A 22,718-nucleotide genomic window follows, 5' to 3' on the forward strand; every position below is an offset into this window, starting at 1 on the left:
TCCTAAATTTGGTGTTTCTCATTCTCCTGTGTTTTTAAGCTTTTGCTATTGTATATATTATTTTCACAAAACATGGTTGGACTTTGCTTGTCTTCAGAAGTTACACAGACGCTGCACCATTAAAAAAAAAATTCCAGCAAATTGCGTGTTGCTTTTGTTCCTGGTCAGTGTGTACGTGTTTGTGTGTGCATGCTTAACAGTAAATCTTTGAGATTTTTCTCAGATAATCCTCAAATCTTCAAATCTGGTGCTGCAGGAAGCTACATTTTGCTTACATTGTGGCGTTGCCACAAGATACCAACGTTAGCTGCTTTGTATTAAACTATTGTGTTCCATATGTTTTTCTCTTAATCCCTTACAGTAGTCTGACGTTTTAGATTTTATTGCCTCAGTTACAGGCAAAGATGGATTTTGAGATTGAGTGGCAGTTTTATGCCCCACCCCCCGCCCCCTCCAGCCCCTCTTGCTGGTAAGAGAGCCCAGATTCAAGCCACGTTCTCCAGAATGTAGGTGTCAAGATGTGTGCCCGTCCTTGTGTGGCAGGAGACAGAGCCCTGCGCAGAATCCCTGCTGCCTCTCCTACCTGGACACTATGCCAGGTGTTTCAGAGAGCAGGTCCACCTTACCAGTGAACTGGAGCAAAATCCTAACCCCTTGCTTCGGCTCCCAGCCCAAACCTGCCCAACATTGATCCCTCACCCACAACCCCTGTTCTCCCTCCCCACTAGGCCTAGCTGCTCAAGCACACTTGAGTGTGCTCCCCTCAGGACCTTTGCACTGCAAACGCCTATTCAAATCCTTTGCCCATTTTTAAGGTGGGGGGGGGGGGTTGTCTTATTATCCAGTTGTAAGAATTCTTTGTAGATGCTGGCTGTGAGTTATGGATACATGTTTTGCAAATATTTTCTCCCCATCTTTGACGCCTCAAGTGTCCGTTATTATTGTTATTACTACCATTGTTCGTAAGGGATATGGGTCCGAGTCTGTAAAGGCCAGACCCTACCAAGCTTTTAAGAAGCTGACAGTTTTAGAATGCACAAGTAACTCTGAGTCAAGGTGGCACTGCATAAACTTTTTCACTCAAGGCAATAGGTCACAATCAAAGAACAGCAACCGTGAGGCCTTTTTCTTGCAAAAATTTCACGGGACAGCGCGGGTGAAGTGAAACCTAAGCACTAACGCCGAGACAGCTCGATGCCCCCCACCCACAGAGCGCCCAGGATCCTCCCTTCTGGGCACACGCACGCACAGAGACCGCCCCCTCCTCCAGGCGGCGCCCGCTGCGCGCGCAGCCCCTGGGACAGCCCAACCGCGGATTAACGGCCGACTCCGCCCCGCTGCGCGCGCAAGTTCCCAGAAAGAGGCGGAACCAGGCGCGCGTGATGCAGCACGTGCCCGGGGGGCGCGCGAGCCGGAAGGCGGGGCCAGCGCGTGCGCAGAGAGAGTGAAGGAGAAGGCGGGAAAAGACAGGATGGAGCTGCAGGGAGTACGCGGCGTTTGTTGCCTTCGCGTGGGCGGCGGGCGGATAGACTGGGAACGGCCGAGATGTCGGGCTTCCCTGGGGGACCAGAACCCGGCCGCTTGCCTCCTACCGTCGAGGCCACGCCTCGCCCGGCCGGGCCCCGATTTCTTGACTGACTGACCGGGCCCTGACTGACGGACGGGGGCTGTGTGACTGACACGGGCCGGAAGGACAGACTTCCACGCATGGCGCGTGGCAGGAGCAGGGTAGAGAAAGTCTCAGACACCCAGGCGCCGCACCCTTTTCTTTTCTACTTTTTCCCCTGCCTCTTCTCCTTCCTCGAAGGACTCGAGCCAGCACACACCCCAGTTAGGAGCCCGGGGCCCCCAGCGCCCCTCCCGGAGCCCCTGCCCTCACCCCCGGGGCCGTCCCAGCGCACGTCCCCGACCTCGTGGTGCCCGTCCCAGCCCCGCGCATCTCTCCTGGGGGGGTCCCCGGCCTTGCGCAGCAGCACACGGAGGTGCCCGGGGTCGAAGGGACGGGAAAGGGGAGGGGGGGGGGGTCTGACCCCTTCTCGCCTTCCCTCCTCTGGCCTCTCAAGCGCTGGCTGTGCTCACAGGTGGACCTGCCCCACGTAGAGTGCAAGGACCCGGAGCCACAGCCGCTGGGGGACAGCAAGGAGCGGCAGCAGGACGAGGAGAGCGGCGAAGAGGAAGCCGGTCGGGGGCCAGCCAGGTGAGGAAGCCCCCCCGGCCCGACGGGGTCCACACCCTTCTCGTTCCCCTCCCCCCACCCCAGTTCTTCCGCGAGCCCCTGCCTTTGGGTGTCTGCTTTGGGTGCCTTTGCCCCGCGGAGAGGTCGCGCACCTGCTACGTGCCCGGCATGGTGCAAAGCGCTGGGACACGGCCGGGAGCTGACACTCGCGTGGAGGAGACGGGGGGGGGGGGGGGGGGGGGGGAGCGGGAGGGGATAGGGAGAGAGTGCCGGTTCAGATCAGAGAATCGGGGAAGTCTTCCCGGAGGAGGTGACGCGTGAACCCTGAGGGTAGGCAGAACTGTGCGGGAGGAGCCCAAGAGGAAGCTGGTGAGAGAGACAGACAGGTAATGGGGCTTCGGGTGTTCGTTGCCCGTGAAAAGGTTTGAAATAGGGGGACACGAGGAGACGACGAGCCGGGCAAGGACTATTGTTAATAAAGCTTTCTTGGCACATAGGCACGCTCGTCCGTGGCTGCTTCCGCCCAGTCGAGTTTTTGCAGCTGAGACCACAGGGCCCCCAAAGCTGAAAAGGTTTACTACCCAGACCTTTATAGAGGTTTGGAGTCCTCTGGGCGAAGGCATTAAAAGTCTCCCTCCGGCTGCCGTATGTAGAGAACAGATCGGCGAGGGCAGGAGTGGAATCTGGGAGACCAGTGGGGAGGGAGTCGGGATCATCCAGGTGCCAGGTGATTCCAACGTGGCCTGGGGTGGATTCTGGATATATTTAAGAAGGTGGGGGGGCTCCTGGGTGGCTCAGTCGGCTGGGCGTCCGACTTCGGCTCAGGTCACGATCTCACGGTTGGTGGGTTCGAGCCCCGCGTCCGGCTCTGTGCTGACAGCTCAGAACCTGGAGCCTGTTTCGGATTCTGTGTCTCCCTCTCTCTCTGACCCTCGCCCGTTTATGCTCTATCTCTCTCTGTCTCAAAAATAAATAAACGTTAACAAAAAATTAAAAAAAAAAAAAAAAAAGAAGGTGGGACGGACAGAAACAGCCAAGGGACTAGCTGCTGGAGCCAAAGAAAGAGCAGCATATCAGGGATGACCCAGACAGTTTTTCTCTCCCACATTTATTTATTCACTACATAAGTTTCTTTATTGAGGGTCTTCTTTGGCCAGACGCTGATGCCGAGCATGCAGCAGTGAACAAATCGGAATTTCTGCCGTCCTGGAGCTTTCTTTCACTCAGCAATATGCACTTAAAGTTCCTCTGTGTCTTCTCATGGCTCGATAGCCCATTTCTTCCCGGTGCTGAATAACACTCCATGGTCTGGATGGACCACAGTTTGCGCATCCGCTCACCTGCTGAAGGACGTCTTGGTTGCTTCCACGTTTGGGCAATTCTGAACAAAGCTGCTGTAAACATTCATGTGCAGGTTTTTGAGTGGGCCTGAGGTTTCACTTCCTTTTGGGTAAATACCAAGGAGCACAAGTGCTAGATGAGACGATAAGAGTATATTTAGTTTTGTCAGAAACTTCCAAACTCCTTCCAAAGTGGCTGTGCCAGCTTATATCCCCGTCATCAATGAGAGAGTGTTCCTGTGGCTTGGCATCCTCTCTAGCATTTGGTGTGGTCGGTATTTTGGATTTTCCACCATTTTAATAAGTGTGAAGTAGTATCTCCTTGTGTTGACTTACAGTTTCCTGAGGAGATACGAAGTCAAACAGCTTCTCATTTGCATGTTTGTCGTCCATATGTCTTTTCTGGTGAGGTGTCCAGATCTTTTGCTCATTCTTTAATCTGGTTGTTTATTTCCTTATTGGTTGGTTTTTTGTTTTGTTTTGTTTTTGTTTTGTTTTGAGAGAGAGAGAGAGAGAAAGTGCAAGCAGGGGAGAGGCAGAGGGAGAGAGGGAATCACAAGCAGGCTACACGCTCCACATGAGCCCAGCGTGGGGCTCGATCTCATGATCGTGAGATCATGACCTGAACCAAAATCAAGAGTCAGACACTCAACCGACTGAGCCACCCAGGCGCCCCTGTTACCTTACTGTTTCGAAGAGTTCGTTGTATATTTTAGACCAGTCCTTTCTCAGGCATGTATTTCACAACGATTTTCTCCCAGTTTGTGGCTTGTCCTTTCATTCGGTTTGTTCACTGTGTCTTTTGCAGAGCAGAAGTTTTTCATTTTAATGAAGTCCAACTTACCCATTTTTTTCTGTGGATATTATATCTAAGAAGGTCCTCTAGATTCTTTCCTTTGATCTCTTCCGGAAGTTTTATAGTCTTGTGTTTGACATTCAGGTCTGTGATCTAGTTTTTGTGAAAGTGTGAGATCTGTGTCTAGTTTTTTTCCCCCCCCTACGGCTCTCCAGTTATTTCAACACCATTTGTTGTAAAGACTCCTTTCTCCATTGCATTTTCTTTGCTCCTTTGTCAAAGATCAGTCGACTGTATACGTGTGGGTCTATTTCTGGGCTCTCTACTCTGTTCTGTTGATCCATCGTCTGTTTGTTCACCAATAGCACACTGTCTGGATCACTGCAGCTTTATAGTAAGTTGAGGTCAAGTAGCATGAGTCCTCCGCCTTTGTTCTTCTACTCCAGTATTGTATTGGCTATTCTAGGTCTATGGCTGAGCTGATTTTCTAAAAGACAATAATAATAATAGAAATACTAATGTGATTTCAATTGGTGGCAAGTGCTGTGAAGAAGCAAAATAGGGTAAGGACCAACTAGAGTGATAGGGAGTTTGGAGTAGTCGGGGAAGTTCTCTAAGGAGGTCTCAGGAGAAGAAACGGCCGCGAGGCCTCAGGGGCCCATAAATACCAGGCCGAGGATGAAGTCTCTGAGGTAGGAATAAGCTTGGTGTGTTCACAAAACAATGATAAGCCCAGCATATCAGTCGTTGTGATTGGCAGCAGGGATCCCCTGAGTCCACCGGGCAGATGTGTTCATACTTCCCGGCGCTTCCATCTGACCGAGAGGCAGATGCCGAACAAGCGCTGACAAAGAAGAGATTGGGGTGCTGGGAAAACATTTCCCCCGGGGGCAGCCAGCCCTGAATAGGGAGCCAGAGACCGCGCCCTTGAAGAAGCAGCGCTGAATCAAAGGCAAGGGAGAGTGGATGTTGGGTGGTCATGGGGGTCGGGAGGGGGGTTTAGAAGAGTTCATGCAAAGCCCCTGTGCGGTTCGGGGAGCGGAAGGCAGGTCAGTGTGGCTTGGTGTGGGTGGGAGTGCAGCGGGAACGCCGGAGAGCCTGGCAGGCGCCAGGGCACAAGGCATCGCGTCAGCTATGGACTTGCTCCGAGGACTTTTTTGGTAATAACTTCATTGAGATACAATTCACGAACTTACAATGTACAATTCAGTTGTTTCTAGTGTATTCACAGAGCTGTGCAACCATCACCACAGTCAGCTATAACCTTTTCTTTGCCCCAGAAAGAAATCTTGCACCCCTTAACCATCATCCCCTAGTCTCTGCATCTTCCCCAGCCCCCTGGTAACCACTGCTTTCTGTTTCTATGAATTTGCTTCTGCTGGACATTTCATATAAATGGCATCCTACACTCATGTGGTCCTTTGTGACTGGTTTCTATCACTGAGCACAGTGTCTTCAGGGTTTATCCATGTATCAGAACTTCATTTCTGTATGTGGCTGAATAATATTCTATATTATGGGATCCACCACATTTTATTTATCCATTCGTTGGTTGATGGACATTTGAGTTGTTTCTGCTTTTTGGTCCTTGTGAGTAATGCTGCTGTGAAGATCCATGTACGAATTTTAGTGTGGACATATATTTTTTCATTTCTCTGGGGTAAATACCTAGGAGGGGAATTGCTGTGGCAGAGACGCGCCATGTTCTGGTTCCTGTATTCCGAAGACACTGGCTGCATTGTGGAGAATGGGTGGGAGGGGACATGAGTGGACTCGGGGAGACCTCCCTTGGAGGTAGCACCTAGCAGGGCAGATGGAGAGGAACTCTTGAGAGGGTGGCAGGATCATTTAGTGAGGCACGAGGAAGGGGAAGAACCAAGGATGCCTCCCGGCTAGTGTGCTACAAAACAGTGAAAATGCCCGTGTGTCAGGCATTGTGATTGGCACCAGGGACCCTCCTGCTGTGGTGTGCTGGAGCCAGCGCCTCCCACCTCCAAAGAGCTGGTTCTACACATCTCTTCCCAACATAGCACTTAGTGACTTTTTGTTGGTAGCTTGAAATTGGCTATAGTGGGAGTCTGCACCATGGAAATTGGCAAGCATTACAGATCAGACCTTTTTTTCTCCCCCACAGAGAGCCACTTGCTAAGTGTTTACTAGCACACCGCTTTAGACTGGTTTCCAGCAGGTAGTGGTTTCAGTGGCAGAGGCAAGAACACGGGTTCCATTTTACCCTTACTGAGCTTGAGGTGACTGGGGACATGCATGCGAACGCATCCAGAATACAGCTGGACTTGCTGACCTGGAACTCAGGGTGGGACAAGGGACTACAGGTGGACTGTGGGTGTCACTGTTTCAGAGGCAGGGGCAGGGTGAGTGAGCTCACCTGGGGAAGGAGTGAGACAAGGCCAGGCTCAGGACAGGACTCTGAGGACTCTGGGTATAAAGCCAGCTTCTCCCCACCTCCCAGATTCCTCAGTTGTAAAGCAGGCTACAAGGTGGGGTGGTTTCTAGATGTGTATTATCAATTCAGGACCAGAAAAAAAGAAGGAAATGACTGAAGTCATTTGCTTGATAACATCTTCCTGCAAATAGCATGTTTAGACCTGGATTTAAGTGACAGACACAGACAATAACATATCAAAGACTTCATAAGTTCCACAGGAGCTTTGGGCCGAAAAAAACAGATGGATTAGAACCGGTGCAAGGGCCAATTAATAGATCAGCAGCAGACACTCAGTGACATGATTAAAATGTGAACACATTTTGGGAGAGAAAAGCAGAATGTGAAGAATGGGTTCAGTAGCTTTGAGTCAAATCTTCCCCCTTCCTGGCTGTACTTCAGCAAAACCTCATTTTGCCCAAGCAGCGGAGATTCTGTTGTGTTCCTCCTTGAATGTTTGATTAGCTTGCCTCCCCTCCTGGGCCTGCCGCCTGCGGTGGTCAGAAGTGGCTGGCGGATTGTTTACTTGTATTTCTGTTAGAGGCCACGGAGGGAGGGCCCCGCCAGCGGGCGGCTCTGGCTCAGACGCCTGCCAATCACAGCTTTACCTGGAGCGAACAGATGGTCTCTTTACTTAGACCCATTTCCTCACCGTTCCCGGGCCCCCCGCCAGCGCGGGCCCTACTCGGGAACTGTGTCCTAATCGTCGCAACTGAATTTGGGACTCCTTAGGAGGACAGATCGTAAAAGATGAGCGTGGTAAAGTGTTCACAGCCCCCACCCCGAGTCTCCCCCACTCGACCCCTCTGCGGGCCATGCACACCCAGCCTGCTTTGTTGGACCTACTTCCATTCTCTGGCATCCATCCAGAGTTGGGCAGCAGAAGCAGGCCTGGGAATGGGGGAAGCCAATGAAGAGGACACTGTGCATTTTGTTTATTAAAGTTAATTGGTGAACGCAGGCCCAGGGAAGCCTATGATTCATTAGCATCCCGATTAATATGCAGCTGCTGAGTATTAAGAGAAATGAAATGGAAAGAAGGAAATCCCCAAAGGAGAGCTTGGAAAAAATCAGGAAGCTCTCTGCAGACATCTGATGCAGGCCTTTGTCCCACCACGAAATTTGAATGAGATGAATTCAAGTGATTTTTCACCATTTGCATAGCTGCCATGAAGCCCGCTCCAGCCCCATCCCTCGAGCCCGAGAAAGGAGCGACTTTGAACTGTCAGCAGCTCCAGCAGCTTGTGAGCAATTACATAAAAAGAAGCACCTGTTTTTGTCGTTGATTTTAATTTCAGGATCCCTACACTGTCGGGACAAGGCAACTATGGGTACAAGGAAGTTTGTGAGCAGGAATGTTACACCTGGCTCTGGAAGAAGTTCCTTCCTTTAAGCATTCATTGAATGTCTGTGTCGCCTTGGGGATGTGCAGAATGCAGTCCCCATCCTGACCGTGCACAGTGTGCTGGAAGGATTGAATGTGTATAAACCATGGGAGTGTTGTGATCAGTAAGTGGAGGTGCTGTGGGTGCAGTAGCAGGAACTCCGAATGGTGAAGTCGTGTGAAGGGAAAGTCATTTCAGGCAAAAGCTGATGGGTTTGGTGAAGTTGTTGAAGGTTCCAAATTGCTCAGAGTGGAGGGTAGAAAGGGAAGGTGGCAGCTCGGGCCCTCCCTGGAAGGCCCTGTGTGCCGTGCTAGGGGATGTACTTGATCCCGTGGCAGGTGGGAACTCTCATAAGCTGTCAGGCAGGAGTAGGACATCAAATTGCAGGTCAGAAGGTCCCTAGGGACCGGGTGAGGCATGCTAGGTGAATTGCACATGATGGAGACGAAATGATAGATTTGGGAGAGATTAAGGAGTTGGAAAGGAGGGCTTTCTCACAGGATGTGGAGGATCAGAGAGAAGCTGGACTCTAGACTCACTGCTGAGTTTCTGGCATGGGAACTAGGTGGCTTTTGGTGTCATGGGAGGATGTTGATATCAGCGTGCAAATTTGAAGGAGTTTCAGATGCCTCTGGGACAGCTAAGTAGAGAAGGCCTGGAGGTAGTCAGATATGTTGCTGGGAGCTCAGGAGACAGACATGGACCAAGGATAAGCTTGAAGGTTGTGGTAGCTTGAAGATGGATGGTAATGAAAGCCCTTGCTGGCCAATCATTTATTCCATGCCCCTTTACTACTGCTATCATGAAGCGTAGGTGAGTGACCCATAGCCCAGTCCTCCCAGAGACTATGGGGGAGAGGCTAAGGTGCAGTCGGTGACACGGTAGGTGCTGTGTGCCCGTAACTCAGCCAGAAGAGAGTTTCTAGAAGAGGCAGGATGTAGGTAGGGAAAAGGACTGCCAGGGCATTCCAGCTACAAGGGTGCCTTTGGGGAATGACAGGTTGTGCATTGTGAGGTGGTGGGTTAGCAGGAAAGGCCAACAGGGAGGAGGTTTGAGGGTTCTGGCTTCAGAGCAAGGATGTGAACGATGGTGTAAAGGGAAGAGAGCAGGGCCAGCAACAGAGCCTGGGGATGCCACGTGATGGGAATGGCAGGGAAGGGTGGAGACAGAAGGTCAAGGGACTTATGGTCTGAGGTATCTTCCAGGTGCCACTGGGGACCTTGGCAGGAGACTCTTCATTTGAGAACTGGGGCAGGAACAAGTGGGCTGAGAAGAGAGTGAGAGGTGAGAAATGTGCTCAGAAAGTGTCAGCAGCTCTTTCTAGAAGAGCTACGTGGCTGTGAAGGGGAGGAAAGAGGAAGGTGGCTGGCCGAGGGATAGCTGGTGTTTGAGGGGAGGGGTATGGGTATGTGTGTTGTTTTAATACGTAAAACTGGAGATGCCGTGCCTTGGAAAGGGCCAGCCCAGAAGAGAGATCAAAGGTACAAGAAGAGGGCAAGGTGCAGAGGGGATTGGGATCAGGAGCCTGGCAGAGGCATGGAACCCTTCACGGACTGCCAAGCTGGGAGTTTGGAAAGAGGAAGGGTAGTTGTGGATGCATTTATGGGGGGTGCAGTGGAGGGAGTTATTGGCCTGCACTGTTTCTGTGTCTGCTCAGCCTGAGGGGAAGCAAGTGTGGGATCAGGGACAGGAGAATTATGAAAGTTTGGAATGACTTGAGAGGAATGAGAAGGAGGAGACCAGAGCACAGACAGGATTCCCAGTCCTAAGGACTCCCAGAGGCTCGAGAGCAAGACTCTGCAGGAACCCTGTTCACGGGATCATGATTTCGTCCAGTGTCATTCAAGTTCCTGAGTTTGAGAAAAAATACAGCACTTGGTTACGAGAGTCAGGGTGGAGTTTTGGTGTGGGTGTGACACAGGGTTAAAGGGAAGAGCAACTGAGGCCCCCAGCTGGAGACTGAAGTAATAGAGCCCCTGGTTTAGGCTGAACAGGAGGGCAGTCAGTGCTTGAGGTCTCAGGGAAATCAAACGCCAGGTTTTCTTGAACCTGTGTCCCCAACTTCATTACCATCATGCAAAGCATGCCTGTCTTTTTAGGAGCCATCCATTTTGTGTTTTTCACATGCATCCAAATGTTACAAAAGTCTGAATGTTAAAATACCAGTGTGGGGGTGCCTCACAGTCTCAGGGTTGTGAGTTTGAGCCCCGTGTTGGGTGTAGAGATTACCTAAGAATAAAATCTTAAGGGGCACCTTAAGTCAGTCAGTTAAGCATCTGACTTCGACACAGGTCATGATCTCATGGTTTGTGCGCTCGAGTCCTGCTTCTCTCTCTCTCTGCCCCTCGTGGGATTCTCTCTCTCTCTCTCTGCCCCTCACTCACTTGAGTCCTTTCCTCTCCCCCCCCAAAAAATAATAAATTTTCTAAAAATCTTAAAAAATAAGAAAAAAGTGACAGTGTCCAAGGTCTGAATTAATCTTCTTTTGCCTCACTTCCCTGAAGGAAAGGAGTAATCGCAAGCTAAGGGGGTCATAAACTCCTTTGGTAAACCTTTGTCCTACAGTAAAATGACTTTTTATGAGAATGCTCAGGAAGCCTTTAGTTGCTCTGTTGTTTTCTAGTTGACATAAGTCTTCGCTATAGATCATCTGCCTCAGGGACACACTTTCCCATCTTGATAAATGCACACGTGTCCTGCCTTGGAGGCTGGTGAACTTGCATGTTTTGTACAAAGCCAGAGGAGGAAAGAATAGATCAGATGGAAGGTGTCCTTAATTCATTCGACAAACAATGGAAGATTTACTATGTGGTGAGTGCTGGGAATTCAGAGATAAATAGGACACAGCCCTCTGGCGGGGGGTTGGGGGGGGGGGGAAGGGATGTGAGCTGTGACAAGCACATGCAGTGATAGAGACAGGCACAGGGTCCTGGACACCTTCTCAAAGGAGCATTGGCCTGGGCTAGGCCTCACAGGTCAAGTCAGAGAGTCAGCACAAGCCAATGAGGCAAGAAATGATCTGGCAAAAGGAATACTCAAGGGCCAGGACACAACTGAAGTCTTGGGCCTGGGAACTTTCATGCAGATGAGAGCTCTGGACACCCAGGCTCTTGTGCTCAGGGATTTTACTGTGCTTGTATCCTGAGCCAAATGAAGAGCTTAGCCAGTCAGGAAACCACCAAGAAAAAATAGTTTTATGGGGGAAGCTTCCAAAACTCAAGATGTAATTTTCTAAGGAATCGGTGCCTGGCTTGTGGTCTTGGCTGACCTTATGGTTGCTCGTCACCTGGTGTGTTTAGGAACTGCTCTCTTGGCACCTCTGAGTCTCGGCCATTAAGACCTGGGAGGACCTCAGAGGGTGAAGAAACTGAGGACCCCAGGGGCAGCAGGACATGGGCTGCGAGTCAGGCCACTGGGTGCCACACCCAGCTCTGCCACACACTGGCAGAGAAAGTGACATAACCACGCTGAGCCTGTGTCCTCAGCTATGAGGTAGGTAAAGATGATGAGTGGACCAACCCCAAAGCATGGTCAAGAGGATGCAGCACAGGCATTGAGCTTAGCACAGTGCCTGACAGATGGAAGGTGCTTACAGATCAGATAAACCAGAGATGAAGGACAAAAAGAAATGGGGCCCAGAAACAATGATGCAAGTCCCCCTAATCCTGTTTAAAGAAGAGAGAGATTTGGGGCACCTGGGTGGCTCAGTCGGTTAAGCATCCAACTTTAGCTTGGGTCATGATCTCACCGCTCATGAGTTTGAGCCCCATGTTGGGCTCTGTGCTGACAGCTCAGAGCCTGGAGTCTGCTTCGGATTCTGTGTCTCCTTCTCTTTCTACCCCTTCCCCACTCCTACTCTGTCTCTCAAAAATAAATAAACGTTACAAAATTAAAAAAAAAAAAAAACTCTTGCAGGTCTTGAGAAAGCAATCTATATGTACTCTCCTTTTAAAAAAATTTTTTAAATGTTTATTTTGAGAGAGAGAACACACACAAGAGCAGGGGAGGGGCAGGGAGAGAGAGAATCTCAAAGCAAGCTTCACGGTATCCGTGCAGAGCCCAACATGGGGCTTGATCTCTCGAACCATGAGATCATGACCTGAGCCGAAATCAAGAGTCAGACACTCAACTGAATAAGCCACCCAGGCACCCAATATATGCAGAATCCTTCTAGATTTGTACAGTCTCTGCCCCGATCTATAGTTGTTTATATACTATAAATAGTTTAACTGATGCTTATTTCAAAGCAGCAAGTGGTGTAATGAAATGACTGTGGGTTTTGGACTCAGGCAAATCCCCCTGTTCTGGAACCTTAGGTGGATTTTGTTTGCACCTCTGGGTCTGTTTCCTCAATTATAAAATGAGGATACTGCCCCTGCCTCTCAGGGCAGTGTGTGAATGAAATAAACAAGCGTCGCCCACAGGAGACTCACAACACTGGTTCCCCTCCCACCACAGAGCTAATTCAGATCAGCAGCACTCTCAGGAGAGCTTGGTGTTGACCTCAGTTTCCTGTACTTTCAGAAGTCAGGTTTCTAGCCCCTCTATCGCCACCTCCAGTGCCAACCGCCAGCTGATGATGCTAGAAGGGAAGTCAGGACCCTGCTTTTCCTCTCTGGACTCGAGAATCGACATCCTGAAGAAGAGGGCCCAGGACCTGATTGAAAACATCAATGAGAGCAGGCAGAAGGACCATGCACTCATGACCAACTTCAGGGACAGCCTCAAGATCAAGGTGACAGATTCTCCCACACACTGCAAAGCCCCGGTCTGCAGGGAGAGGGAGTCCTGTGTAAAGGGTGCAAGGGGAGGGAATGAGCTGCTGCTGCTAAGCAAACTGCATATAGTACCACATGACAGGGCCAGGATGAGGAATGAAGGTCCCTCTTGCACCCACAGCCCAGCCAGCCCTCTTATTTCATGCCAGTGCTAATGGCCAGGGGAGTAGGGACTGAGACAGAGCCTTCATTGTCACACCCATTTGTCCCCCAAAAGTTGAATGGTTTGTGGGGTGTCTGATGGCTCAGTCAGTATAGCCTGCAACTTTTTTTTTTTAATGTTTGTTTCTTTTTTTTGAGAGAGAGAGAGACAGAGTGTGAGCAGGGGAGGGGCAGAGAGAGGGAGGGAGACACAGAATCCAAAGCAGGCTCCAGGCTCTGAGCCATCAGCACAGAGCCCGACGTGGAGCTCGAACCCAAAAGCTGTGAGATCATGACCTGAGCTGAAGTCAGACGCTCAACTGACTGAGCCACCCAGGCGCCCCTATAGCCCGCAAGTCTTGATCTTGAGATTTTAAGTTCAAGCCCCACATGGGGTGTAGAGATTAGCTAAAATTCTGGGGCACCTGGGTGGCTCAGTTGGTTATAAGTGTCTGACTTTGGCTCAGGTCATGATCTCACTGTTCGTGGGTTTGAGTCCTGCATTGCACTCTGCTGTCAGCGCAGAGTGAATTCTGTCTCCCTCTCTCTCCACCCCTCCTGCATGCATTCTCTCTCCCTCTCGCTCAAAAATAAAAATAAACATTAAAAAAAATGTCTATGATCCCACTACCCAGAGGCTACTTTGTCACATTTTCTTTTTGAGAGACAAGAGACAGAGCATAGGTGGCGGGGGGGGGGGGGGGGCAGAGAGTGAGAGGGAGACACAGAATCTGAAGCAGGCTCCAGGCTCTGAGCTGTCAGCACAGAGCCCGATGTGGGGCTCAAACCCACGAACTGTGAGATCATGACCTGAGTGGAAGTCGGACGCTTAACTGATTGAGCCACTCAGGCACCCCTGTTACATATTTTCTAACTTGAGTCTGTTCAATATATACATACATACATATATCTGGGTGACTCAGTTGAGCATCTGACTCTTGATTTTGGCTCAGGTCATGATCTCACTGTGGAATCGAACCCTGCGTCAGGCTCAACAGCACGGAGCCTGCTTGGGATTCTCTCTCTCCCTTCCTCCCTCTCTCTCTCTCTCTCTGCCTCTCCCCTGCTGTGCTTTTTCTCTCTCTCAAAATAAATAAACATTAAAAAAATTCAAAATATAGGCAATTTCACCTCCAGTCACTGAAATTTTTTTTACCATTTTTATAAGATATATTGCAGAAATCTTAGCCATTTAAAACAAATGTCTTGTGATGTCCCTTCCTTGATTTTCTAAAAATATGCCTTATTCTTTAAAAGGTTTCAGACCTGACAGAGAAGCTAGAAGAGCGGATGTATCAGATTTACAATCACCACAACAAGATCATTCAGGAAAAGCTCCAAGAGTTCACCCAGAAAATGGCAAAGATCAGCCATTTGGAGACAGAGCTCAAACAAGTGTGCCACACCGTGGAGACAGTGTACAAAGATCTGTGCATCCAGCCTGAGGTACGAGATATAAACTCCTGCATGGGGCCACCTCCTGAGGAAGGAGAGTTGTGGAGGCTAAGACGAAAGCAAATGTCAACACAAACCAAGTCTGTCAGCACCGTGCCCAGCCCTAAACCCCACAGGGGCCACTGTCACTGCAAAAATCCTTCAGATGCTCTTGCCATCTCACTGGTGGCCCCAGGTTCCCCTCTGCGGTGGTGTGTCTGAGCTGAGAAGCTGGACCGCTGTTATTTCCCACCACTGTGTGGTCAGCTGTGTGGTGACAGAAAGGACAAAGGCCTCTCTGTCTACAGCCCTCAGCCCTGGTCAGCACCTAACCAGGGTTATTACAGCAGAGCCCAAGACTCAAGACACAGGCCAGACCACTGGAAGGGGGAGATCCCCACCACACGGCCCCACATTTTTCCTGTGACCGAAATGACTTCTTGGGTGCTTACGATTAAACATGGCCCAACACTGTGGGGTCAGACATGCAAACTCTTTATTATTCTCTCTTTCGCTTTCATTCTGCTCCAATCTCCAGCATAAGGCACTTACCCCCAAGATGGGAGGATCAGAGGGCACACAGTGAACTCTTGCTGTGGCAGGCGGCGGGGGGGAGGGAGGGGCGCGGGGAGGCGGGATTTGCTCAGACACCAGATCAGTGTCACAGAGAATGCTTCCATGTTACTCTCCTTCCCTCTCCCTGCTCCCTTGTCAAGAGAAGCTTCTGTTCCAAGATAAGTGGAATCCATTCCCATCCACGGTTAAAAGTGGGTTGAGAAACTTGGTACAGAGAGTCCCATCTTCTTTTTAAGGAACACATTTGAATGACTTCAAAGGGAAAATTTTGATAATTAAGAATCAGTGTCTCTCACTTCCCACTATAAAAATTGGCTCCATCTGCCATCTCCCTGAGTAAGCTCAGAGCGTAGCATTTCCCTGGGAAGGAGCCGGAGGCCATCTGGGCTCCCGGGTGAAGTGTGCTCACTTGCTGGCCGTGAACGCTTGGATCCCCGTGATTGCCCTTCCAAGGATCAGAGCATGAATGTCGTGAGTGCCTGGACAAGACAAATACAGAGTTGGTTTGGAGTCTGAACAGCTCATGACTTCCCTTTAAAGTCAATCTTCATGTCTCTCCTCCCCCTAGGCTCTTACTGCGGAAGAAGAACAAACCCACAGAGATGGTGAGAGCTGACAGCTTCTGGGAGAGTCCCCTCTTAGGCTCAGAGGCCACCATTCAGGCCATGCTGAGAAAATTGTTTTTCACAGTTCTGTAAGGCATCTTGGCAAAAAAATGAAATAAAATAAAATAATCCAAAAGTCCTTGTGCCAGACCCAAAACTTCAGCAAGCCCAGCTCTGGCCATGGGCCCAGCTTTGGCACTCCCTACGCTTGGCAAATTCACCCCCTCCCCTGCACAGGTGGTTAAATGTTTGATTTTCAACCCATTCATGCTCCTTTCCCAGAGGCTGAGATTGCTGCAGAGCTCTGTGGGGATAGGTCAGGCCCTTCTTACCTACAGATGGGATGGGAAAGCAAGTATCAGACAGATTGCTTGTCCCAGCTGATCTCCCCTGTCCTAAAGCCACTATCCCCATGTCCCACATCCTCTGCTCTTAACTCTGGGTAACATTTTACAGCCCTCAGTGCTCTTATATGCTTTTCCTCAGCTTAAAGGGGTAGAAGGCAGGGATTACTGCCTCCTCCTTATGGAGCAAAATAAGTGTGTTTATTTCCTAAAGTGTATATCTGACCCGGTCCCTTCCCTGCATAAAACACCCTGAAGGCCCTCCTCTGCTTGTCCTCAGCATCATTCCCACACCTCAACCCTCCCTCTTGCTTTTTCTGGAATGTCCCATCCAGAATAGCATACAGAAGCTATTTCAAAAAAAAGAAAGAATAAGAAAAATTTATTTCACTGCCTCTGCCCAGGGAGCTATACCTCTCTTAAGGCCTAACATGCTCCCACTTTCTTCCCAAGATAAGCACCCGCCTCTTACAACTCCCCCTTTTTCTGCCTGGCTCATACTAGACTGTACTTTTTTTAATGATTTTTTTTTCCATGTCTGTCTTCCCCAGGGGTTCTGGGCCCAGTGTTAGTCACAACCGGTTCCCAGGTGCAGACACCACAGCCTGATCATGATTTATCTTTTTTTTTTCTCTCTTAACATAAAAGGGAGTGGTGATTCCTGTGTGTAGCTGCACTCTTGCTCCCTGGCATCCACCAGCTCACTCTAGGCATCGTGCCCCACTCTGGGGATGCCCAAGGAGGTTGGAAGCAGTCTGGGGAGCACCCCTCCTCCCGAGCACCATAGGGGAAAGGGCTGAGAGCATTTCACTTCCACAGTCCCAGTGTGAGCTACCCCTAATAAGAATACAGAGTGGGACTTGTCCCAGGTCACACTGCTAGTGATGACAACTGGGAGCAGGGCTCAGGCCTGCTGTCCCCACCCCCCTTCTCTAGACAGTGAGGCCGCTGTAACACTCCTCCCCACAGAGCCCCAGCCCTACCTTCATAGGTGTTCACAGACTCCAGATTCATGACATGCCGGATCACGTGATACTCATCAGAAATCCCATTCCCCCCTAGCATGTCTCGGGCCTGGCGGGCGATATCCAGGGCCTTCCCACAGTTATTCCTCTTCAGCAGGGAGACCATTTCCGGAGTGGCCCTGGGAGTGGCACAGACATGGAACAAGTAAGGGGTCACAAAAACCTGACCCCAGGCATCCCTAAGCCCTGGGCAAAGCCAGGGGAAAAGATTCCCCAAGTCACAGACACAGCAGCAGACACTGAGCTCCCAGTTAGGGATAAGCGGGCAGTCTTGTCCCATCAAGGCCAAGAGGGCAAGAAGAGATAGGTCCCCAGGAACCACCAGGCAGGAAGGACATTTCTCCCCAGGGCCAGCCACCACCATGTCCAGGAGGGGCACGGCGTCCCTTCCTTGCTGCCTCCACCCTGCTTCCCCGATATGCGGCCCCTACTTGTCTTGGTCCTTTAAGCGGCCAAGCTGCAGGCAGGCGTGAAGGCCCAGCGTGATCTCAGTGAGCATGTCTGCCAGCTTCTTCTGAATCAGCTGGTTCCTGGCCAATGGGGCTCCAAACTGGATCCTAGCGGGCAAGTTTAGGGTAAGTATGAGCAAGTTCACGTCCCAGTCTAGGAAGCCTTCCCAGGCTGCCTCGGCCCTCGCTAAGTTCACCCTGGCCCTGTCATTGAGTCAGCCCCTTACTGCTCAAAAGGACTTCCCAGGCTGTTACACCGAGTGAGAAATTTACGTCCGGTGGGCGGGGAATGGGGAGTCACCAGTTGGGTAAGGGATGGAGCCCCTGCCCCCCCATCCCCAAGAGCCCTCCTGGCAACCCCCACAAACCTATCCAGGGTGTACTGCCGGGCTGTGTGCAAACAGAATTCGGCAGCTCCGAGCACGCCCCAGGTGATGCCAAACCGGGCATTGTTTAGGCAGCCAAAGGGCCCCTGTAGGGTTGAGAGAGGGGCCTCAGCCCCACCGGGAGCTGAAAGGCCCTGTGCAGAACTAACTCTCAAGTAGGGGGAAGCCCCCTCTCCAGACACGCAGTCGGTATAAACAGAGGGACTCAGGGCAGCCATTTGGATCCCACACGGTCCTGGCACCAGAGCTCATGCACAGCAAGTCTTGCTCGGCGCCGGCTCACCCTTGGTTTGCACGCAGTTTTATCCAGCCCAGGATCTGGGTTGGATGCTCAGGTCTAGGAGGTGACATAAGGAGACAAAAAGATGCACACGCATCAAAGGGTTAAACTGGTTCCAGACCCTATGTGTCCAGGGCAGAGCCGGTAAGAGCAAGATGGTCACCAAAGGGGCAATTTCCACACATCGGAGAGCCAAGCAGAACCTCTCAGAATCACTAGTGTGTGGGCTCCACAAGCACAGGGACTGTGTCTGTTCCCCAGCTGGGTCCCCGGCCTGGGGCCTGCCCAAGAAAGCTGAGCCAGCAGGTGACCTGATACCAGTTCCCAAGGTGGCCATTGCTCACCGACAGACCAGATACGTCAGGCAGCACATTCTCCTCCGGCACCTCCACACCGTCCATGACGATCATGCCTGTGGATGACGCCCGCAGGGAGAACTTGCCCTCAATCTTGGGGGCTGAGAGGCCCCGCATCCCCTTCTCCAGCAGGAAGCCCCGAATGCGGCCATCTTCACATCGAGCCCACACTACAAACAGGTCGGCCACAGGTGAATTGGTGATCCTGGGGGAGGGACAGGCAGTGAGGATCTGGCCACCTCCCCCCTGCCCCTGCCCACCTGCCTGAGACACCCAGACCCCTCACCAGGTCTTGGTCCCGTTGAGGGTGTAGCTCTTGTTAGATGGGTTGTGACGGGCTCTGGTCTCCATGCTGCCAGGGTCACTCCCATGGTTGGGCTCTGTGAGCCCGAAGCAGCCCAGGAGCTCCCCCTTGGCTGCAGGCACAAGACAGGGTCACAAATCTGCCTGTCCCCCACTCATCCCCTCAACTGAAAATTGTCAGTCTCTCGATCAAGCCAGGCCAAAGGCAGACCCAACCCTGCTCTCGTGGCACTCCCAGGGGGTATGGGGACAGCCTCAGCCCCCCAGGCCACAGTAACAATGCCACGATGGGGAGAGGCCGCCACAGGAGTCAGGAAGGAGTCAGATAATCTGTCTGAAAGTCAGTGAAAAGGAGTTAAGCAGGAGGAGGAAGGACGGAGAAGAGTGGTCCCAGCAGGGGGTACGGATGTGCCAAGGCCCAGTAGTACATTCGGAGAATCCCAAGAAGCCGAGTCTGGCTGAGGAGAAGCAGTCAAGAGAGTGGCCAAAGGTGAGTTGGAATGGTCAGCAGAGGCCTACTCATGTGCGGCCTTGTGGACTCAGTCAGAAAGTTAAGACTTTAAACTCTGGGCTGGGGATGGGGGAGCAAATTAGGAGGGAGATGATGGTGGTGAGAGAGCGGCAGAGTTGAGAGAGACCTAGGAGGGGACAGTCCGGATCAGACGGAGCAGCGGGGCCCCGGGGTCTGCAGGGAACCTCGGTGGCCACTGGGGCTATCTTGGAAGTAGGGGCAGAGGCAGGCTCTGGGGACAGTCCCATTCCTAAGTTCCAGACCACTGGGATGGTCTGGTTTCCGGCAGGCTCCACAGGCAGCTGCTCACCCAGCCGGGGCAGGTACTTCTGCTGCTGGGCCTTGCTGCCATAGGCGTAGATGGGGTGCATGACGAGGGAAGACTGGACGCTCATTGCTGACCTATAGCCGCTATCCACCCGCTCCAGCTCTCGGGCCAGGAGCCCATAGGCCACAGAAGAGACTCCAGCACAGCCATACCCTGAGGGGAGGGGAGGGAAGATAGGGCAATGGGAGACAAAGCCCAGTGTGATTCCTGGGGTCCAAGAGACAGAGCTACATAAGGGAGCCCAAGGAGGGGGCACCAAGCTGGCCCTAGCTTGAGGGTTTATTCATTTTCCCTCGCAGCCACTTTCAGAAGGAGGCATAACAGCCTCGCTTTGCAGACTGGGAAACTCAGGATCAGGGATAGGAAGGGGCTTTCCAGGACACAGTGGGGGCGGCGGCGTGTGGAGATAAATCTGTCCCTACCTTTGATGGTGGGGCCCAGCACACCAAGCTCCCCCATCTCTGAGATGATCTCCCGGTGAAAAACTGCAAAGACACGGATGCCCACATTCAGGCCCAGCCCCAGCCCACTGGAGCCCCCATCCCAGCGGCACAGGAGTCCAGGGGCCCAGCTAAAGCAGGCAGAGCAGGTGCGCACGGTAGGGAGTACCCACCCACCCCCGCCTGCCTGGGCACCTTCGTTGCGATTGGCCAGCAGGATTCGGGGCATGAGGCGCTCCTGGCAGTAGGTGCGGAAGGTGTCCCTGATGAGGATCTCATCCGCGGTCAGCTGCTCCTCCAGCAGCAGCGGGTCCCTCCAGTCAAATTCAGGACGTGAGGCTGGGACAGGGAGCAGAGAGTGGGGCCGGGCTTGACTCAGCCCAGCCCACCACCGCACCCTCCTCTCCTGGAATCCTCAGCCCCACTCCTCCACTCCCATCTGGCTCCTGGTGGATGTGGGTTGCAGAGAAGACTGACAAGACGGCATTTCTCCGGGAAACTCACTGCCTCTGGCCCTGGCCACGCCCTGCCTCCCCGCCCCGGCAGTCGTCGATTCTGGGACAGAACCCACCCGGGGCAGACAGACAGCTGGACAAGGGCCGCAGACGCCCGGCGCAAGGAGGGGTCCTTACACTTGGCCGCTCGGTTCTGTGTCTTCCCGCCCTTTTCTGCAAACACAGGACGGGAAAGTCACCCCGGGAATGTTCCCGAGCCTCCCGTTCCACCCTCCCCGCCCTGCCCCCGACCCGGCACTGACCAGTTTGCGTCGCCGCCGAGCCCCACCCGCGCAGGAGGCTCAGGCCTGGTCCACGGCTCAGCAGCCGCCCGGAAACGCCTCTCAGGGCCATTTGAGCAGCGGACGGGCAAGCGGAGCAACCACAGCCAACCTGGAGGAGCAGGGGCGTCTGAGCGGCGTGGCTCCCACCGGCAGGCCTGGCCCCTGGCACCAATCGCCCCTCTCGCCGGTGCTTACCTGAGGCCTCCGCGCTCACCGTACAGTCCACAGTACAACAGGCAAAAGCTTCTGACCTCTGGAGGGGGTGGGAGGGGCGGATGCCGAATGGGGCCTCTCATTGGTGTGTGCTCGGACTCGGCTCCTCCACAGCTCTGCCTTTTAAAAGGGCCACGGTAGCCTTGCCGGTGGAGCCAGGAGCGCCCAGGCCAAGCTTTATTAGCTGCTTTAAGAAGCAGAACAGGGAGGGGGCGGAAGGTGAGTGCTGGGAGCCAATTGGCCAGCTAGATTCCTGTTCTGATTGGCCCTAGGAGGGGGCTTGGCCTACACCTGATTGGTCAGTTGCAGGGGGCGTGTGCGGAGGGATTCTGGCGTTTAAGTGAGGCAACTGAGGCACGAGAAAAAAAGAGGCCTGGAACCCAGACCTCGATGTCTCCTCTAATGGGTGCTGTGGGGGTGTGGGGTGGGCTCCAGTGGGCGATCTCAGAACAACCTGCCAGTCTGTTCCAGGAAGTATGGGTAGCCACGTGTGACTGCGTGCGTGACTTAGAGTGATTCCATGCGCTGTGCTTCAAACGTCTACGTGTGTGATTGTGGCTCTGCATCTGTATGTGGGTGCGTGTACGACGTTGTGGGGCGGTTGACTGTGGGGCGGTTGTGTGCCACTGTAACTGGGGCTGTGGCTGCGTGCCTGAATGTCTGTGCAGTTGTAAGCTGGTGTGACGGTGTTCTGTGTGATCGTGTGTCTGTATGTGTGATTCTACGTTGTGATGGTTTTCTCTCTAGGTGTGTCTATTATTTATGTGACAACACGGCTGGATATTTGTGTGTGTGTCTGTGTGGTTGTGGACCTACATGTGTCAGTGTGATTTGGCCTATGTGCACTTGTGTGTGATTGTGAGTGTGATACGAGTGTCCGCCTGAGTGAATGGCTAGGCTCACCCAGGTCACTTTTACGAGCATTTGTGCGATTTACATTTGAATCTGGGTGCACTGTGCTTAACCATCTCTGTATCTAAGAGGCACGTATCTACCATGACATGGCCTTTTCCCAGGTGGGGAAAGTAAAGCCCAGAAAGCAGAATGATCTTACTCAAGGTTACAGTGGGCCAAGTGCAGAGCAGGGACCAGCCCTGGGATCCAGGCCTCCTGGTTCCCAGGACAGGCCCCTCCCTGCCCACCCAGGAACACATCTTCCCACACAGACATTCTGGGTAATTGTATGTGTGTATTGTGCTCTACCTCATGTATCGGCTCTAAATGACTTATGGGATTGCGTCCAATCACCGGCCTGCATGTCCCCAAGTGCCTGGGGCCTGAGTGTCCCTGGACCCTCCCACTTTCTGGGCCCTTCTTGCCTTTACTTTTATTTTTTTTTAACATTTATTTATTTTTGAGACAGAGAGAGACAGAGCATGAACGGGGGAGGGTCAGAGAGAGAGGGAGACACAGAATCCGAAACAGGCTCCAGGCTCTGAGCTGTCAGCACAGAGCCCGATGCGGGGCTTGAACTCATGGGCCGCGAGATCATGACCTGAGCTGAAGTTGGACGCTTAACCGACTGAGCCACCCAGGCGCCCCTTGCCTTTAATATCCAACTAAAACAGTTTGAACCCTCCCGTTCACGGTGGAAGGTTCTCTCATTCTTCTAGTCACCTCCCTCCTCCTGC

At 52.4% G+C, this 22,718-nt stretch overlaps 2 protein-coding genes across 9 annotated transcripts; one reads left to right on the forward strand and one right to left on the reverse strand.

Annotated features, from left to right (window-relative positions):
* Positions 1 to 1,340: 1,340 nt before the first annotated feature.
* On the forward strand, positions 1,341 to 15,813 carry SYCE2 (synaptonemal complex central element protein 2). 6 transcript variants are annotated; one of them, XM_027050562.2, is made up of 5 exons: positions 1,341 to 1,486; positions 2,082 to 2,197; positions 12,701 to 12,875; positions 14,317 to 14,505; positions 15,638 to 15,813. In XM_027050562.2, the coding sequence occupies exons 1-5, from the start codon at positions 1,472 to 1,474 to the stop codon at positions 15,683 to 15,685; spliced, it is 543 nt and encodes a 180-aa protein (XP_026906363.1). In that variant the 5' UTR covers positions 1,341 to 1,471; the 3' UTR covers positions 15,686 to 15,813. The 6 variants fall into 6 exon arrangements, with proteins under 6 accessions (XP_026906363.1, XP_026906362.1, XP_026906359.1 ...); XM_027050561.2 differs by having other exon boundaries at positions 1,342 to 1,486; positions 12,665 to 12,875; XM_027050558.2 differs by lacking the exon at positions 1,341 to 1,486 and adding an exon at positions 1,522 to 1,830.
* Positions 14,973 to 21,209, reverse strand: GCDH (glutaryl-CoA dehydrogenase). Of its 3 annotated transcripts, none has more exons than XM_027050542.2 (12): positions 21,070 to 21,208; positions 20,854 to 20,983; positions 20,729 to 20,764; positions 20,292 to 20,435; positions 20,079 to 20,141; positions 19,639 to 19,809; positions 18,801 to 18,930; positions 18,503 to 18,719; positions 17,861 to 17,964; positions 17,475 to 17,600; positions 17,002 to 17,162; positions 14,973 to 15,548 (listed from the first exon to the last, which is right to left on the reverse strand). In XM_027050542.2, the coding sequence occupies exons 2-12, from the start codon at positions 20,942 to 20,944 to the stop codon at positions 15,475 to 15,477; spliced, it is 1,317 nt and encodes a 438-aa protein (XP_026906343.1). In that variant the 5' UTR covers positions 20,945 to 20,983; positions 21,070 to 21,208; the 3' UTR covers positions 14,973 to 15,474. The 3 variants fall into 3 exon arrangements, with proteins under 3 accessions (XP_026906343.1, XP_053075792.1, XP_053075791.1); XM_053219817.1 differs by lacking the exon at positions 14,973 to 15,548 and adding an exon at positions 15,566 to 15,772 and having other exon boundaries at positions 21,070 to 21,209; XM_053219816.1 differs by lacking the exon at positions 14,973 to 15,548 and adding an exon at positions 15,788 to 16,006 and having other exon boundaries at positions 21,070 to 21,209.
* Between the last annotated feature and the right edge of the window lie 1,509 nt (positions 21,210 to 22,718).

Source organism: Acinonyx jubatus, chromosome A2 (assembly GCF_027475565.1).
Source record: "Acinonyx jubatus isolate Ajub_Pintada_27869175 chromosome A2, VMU_Ajub_asm_v1.0, whole genome shotgun sequence".
NCBI classification, from domain to species: domain Eukaryota; kingdom Metazoa; phylum Chordata; class Mammalia; order Carnivora; family Felidae; genus Acinonyx; species Acinonyx jubatus.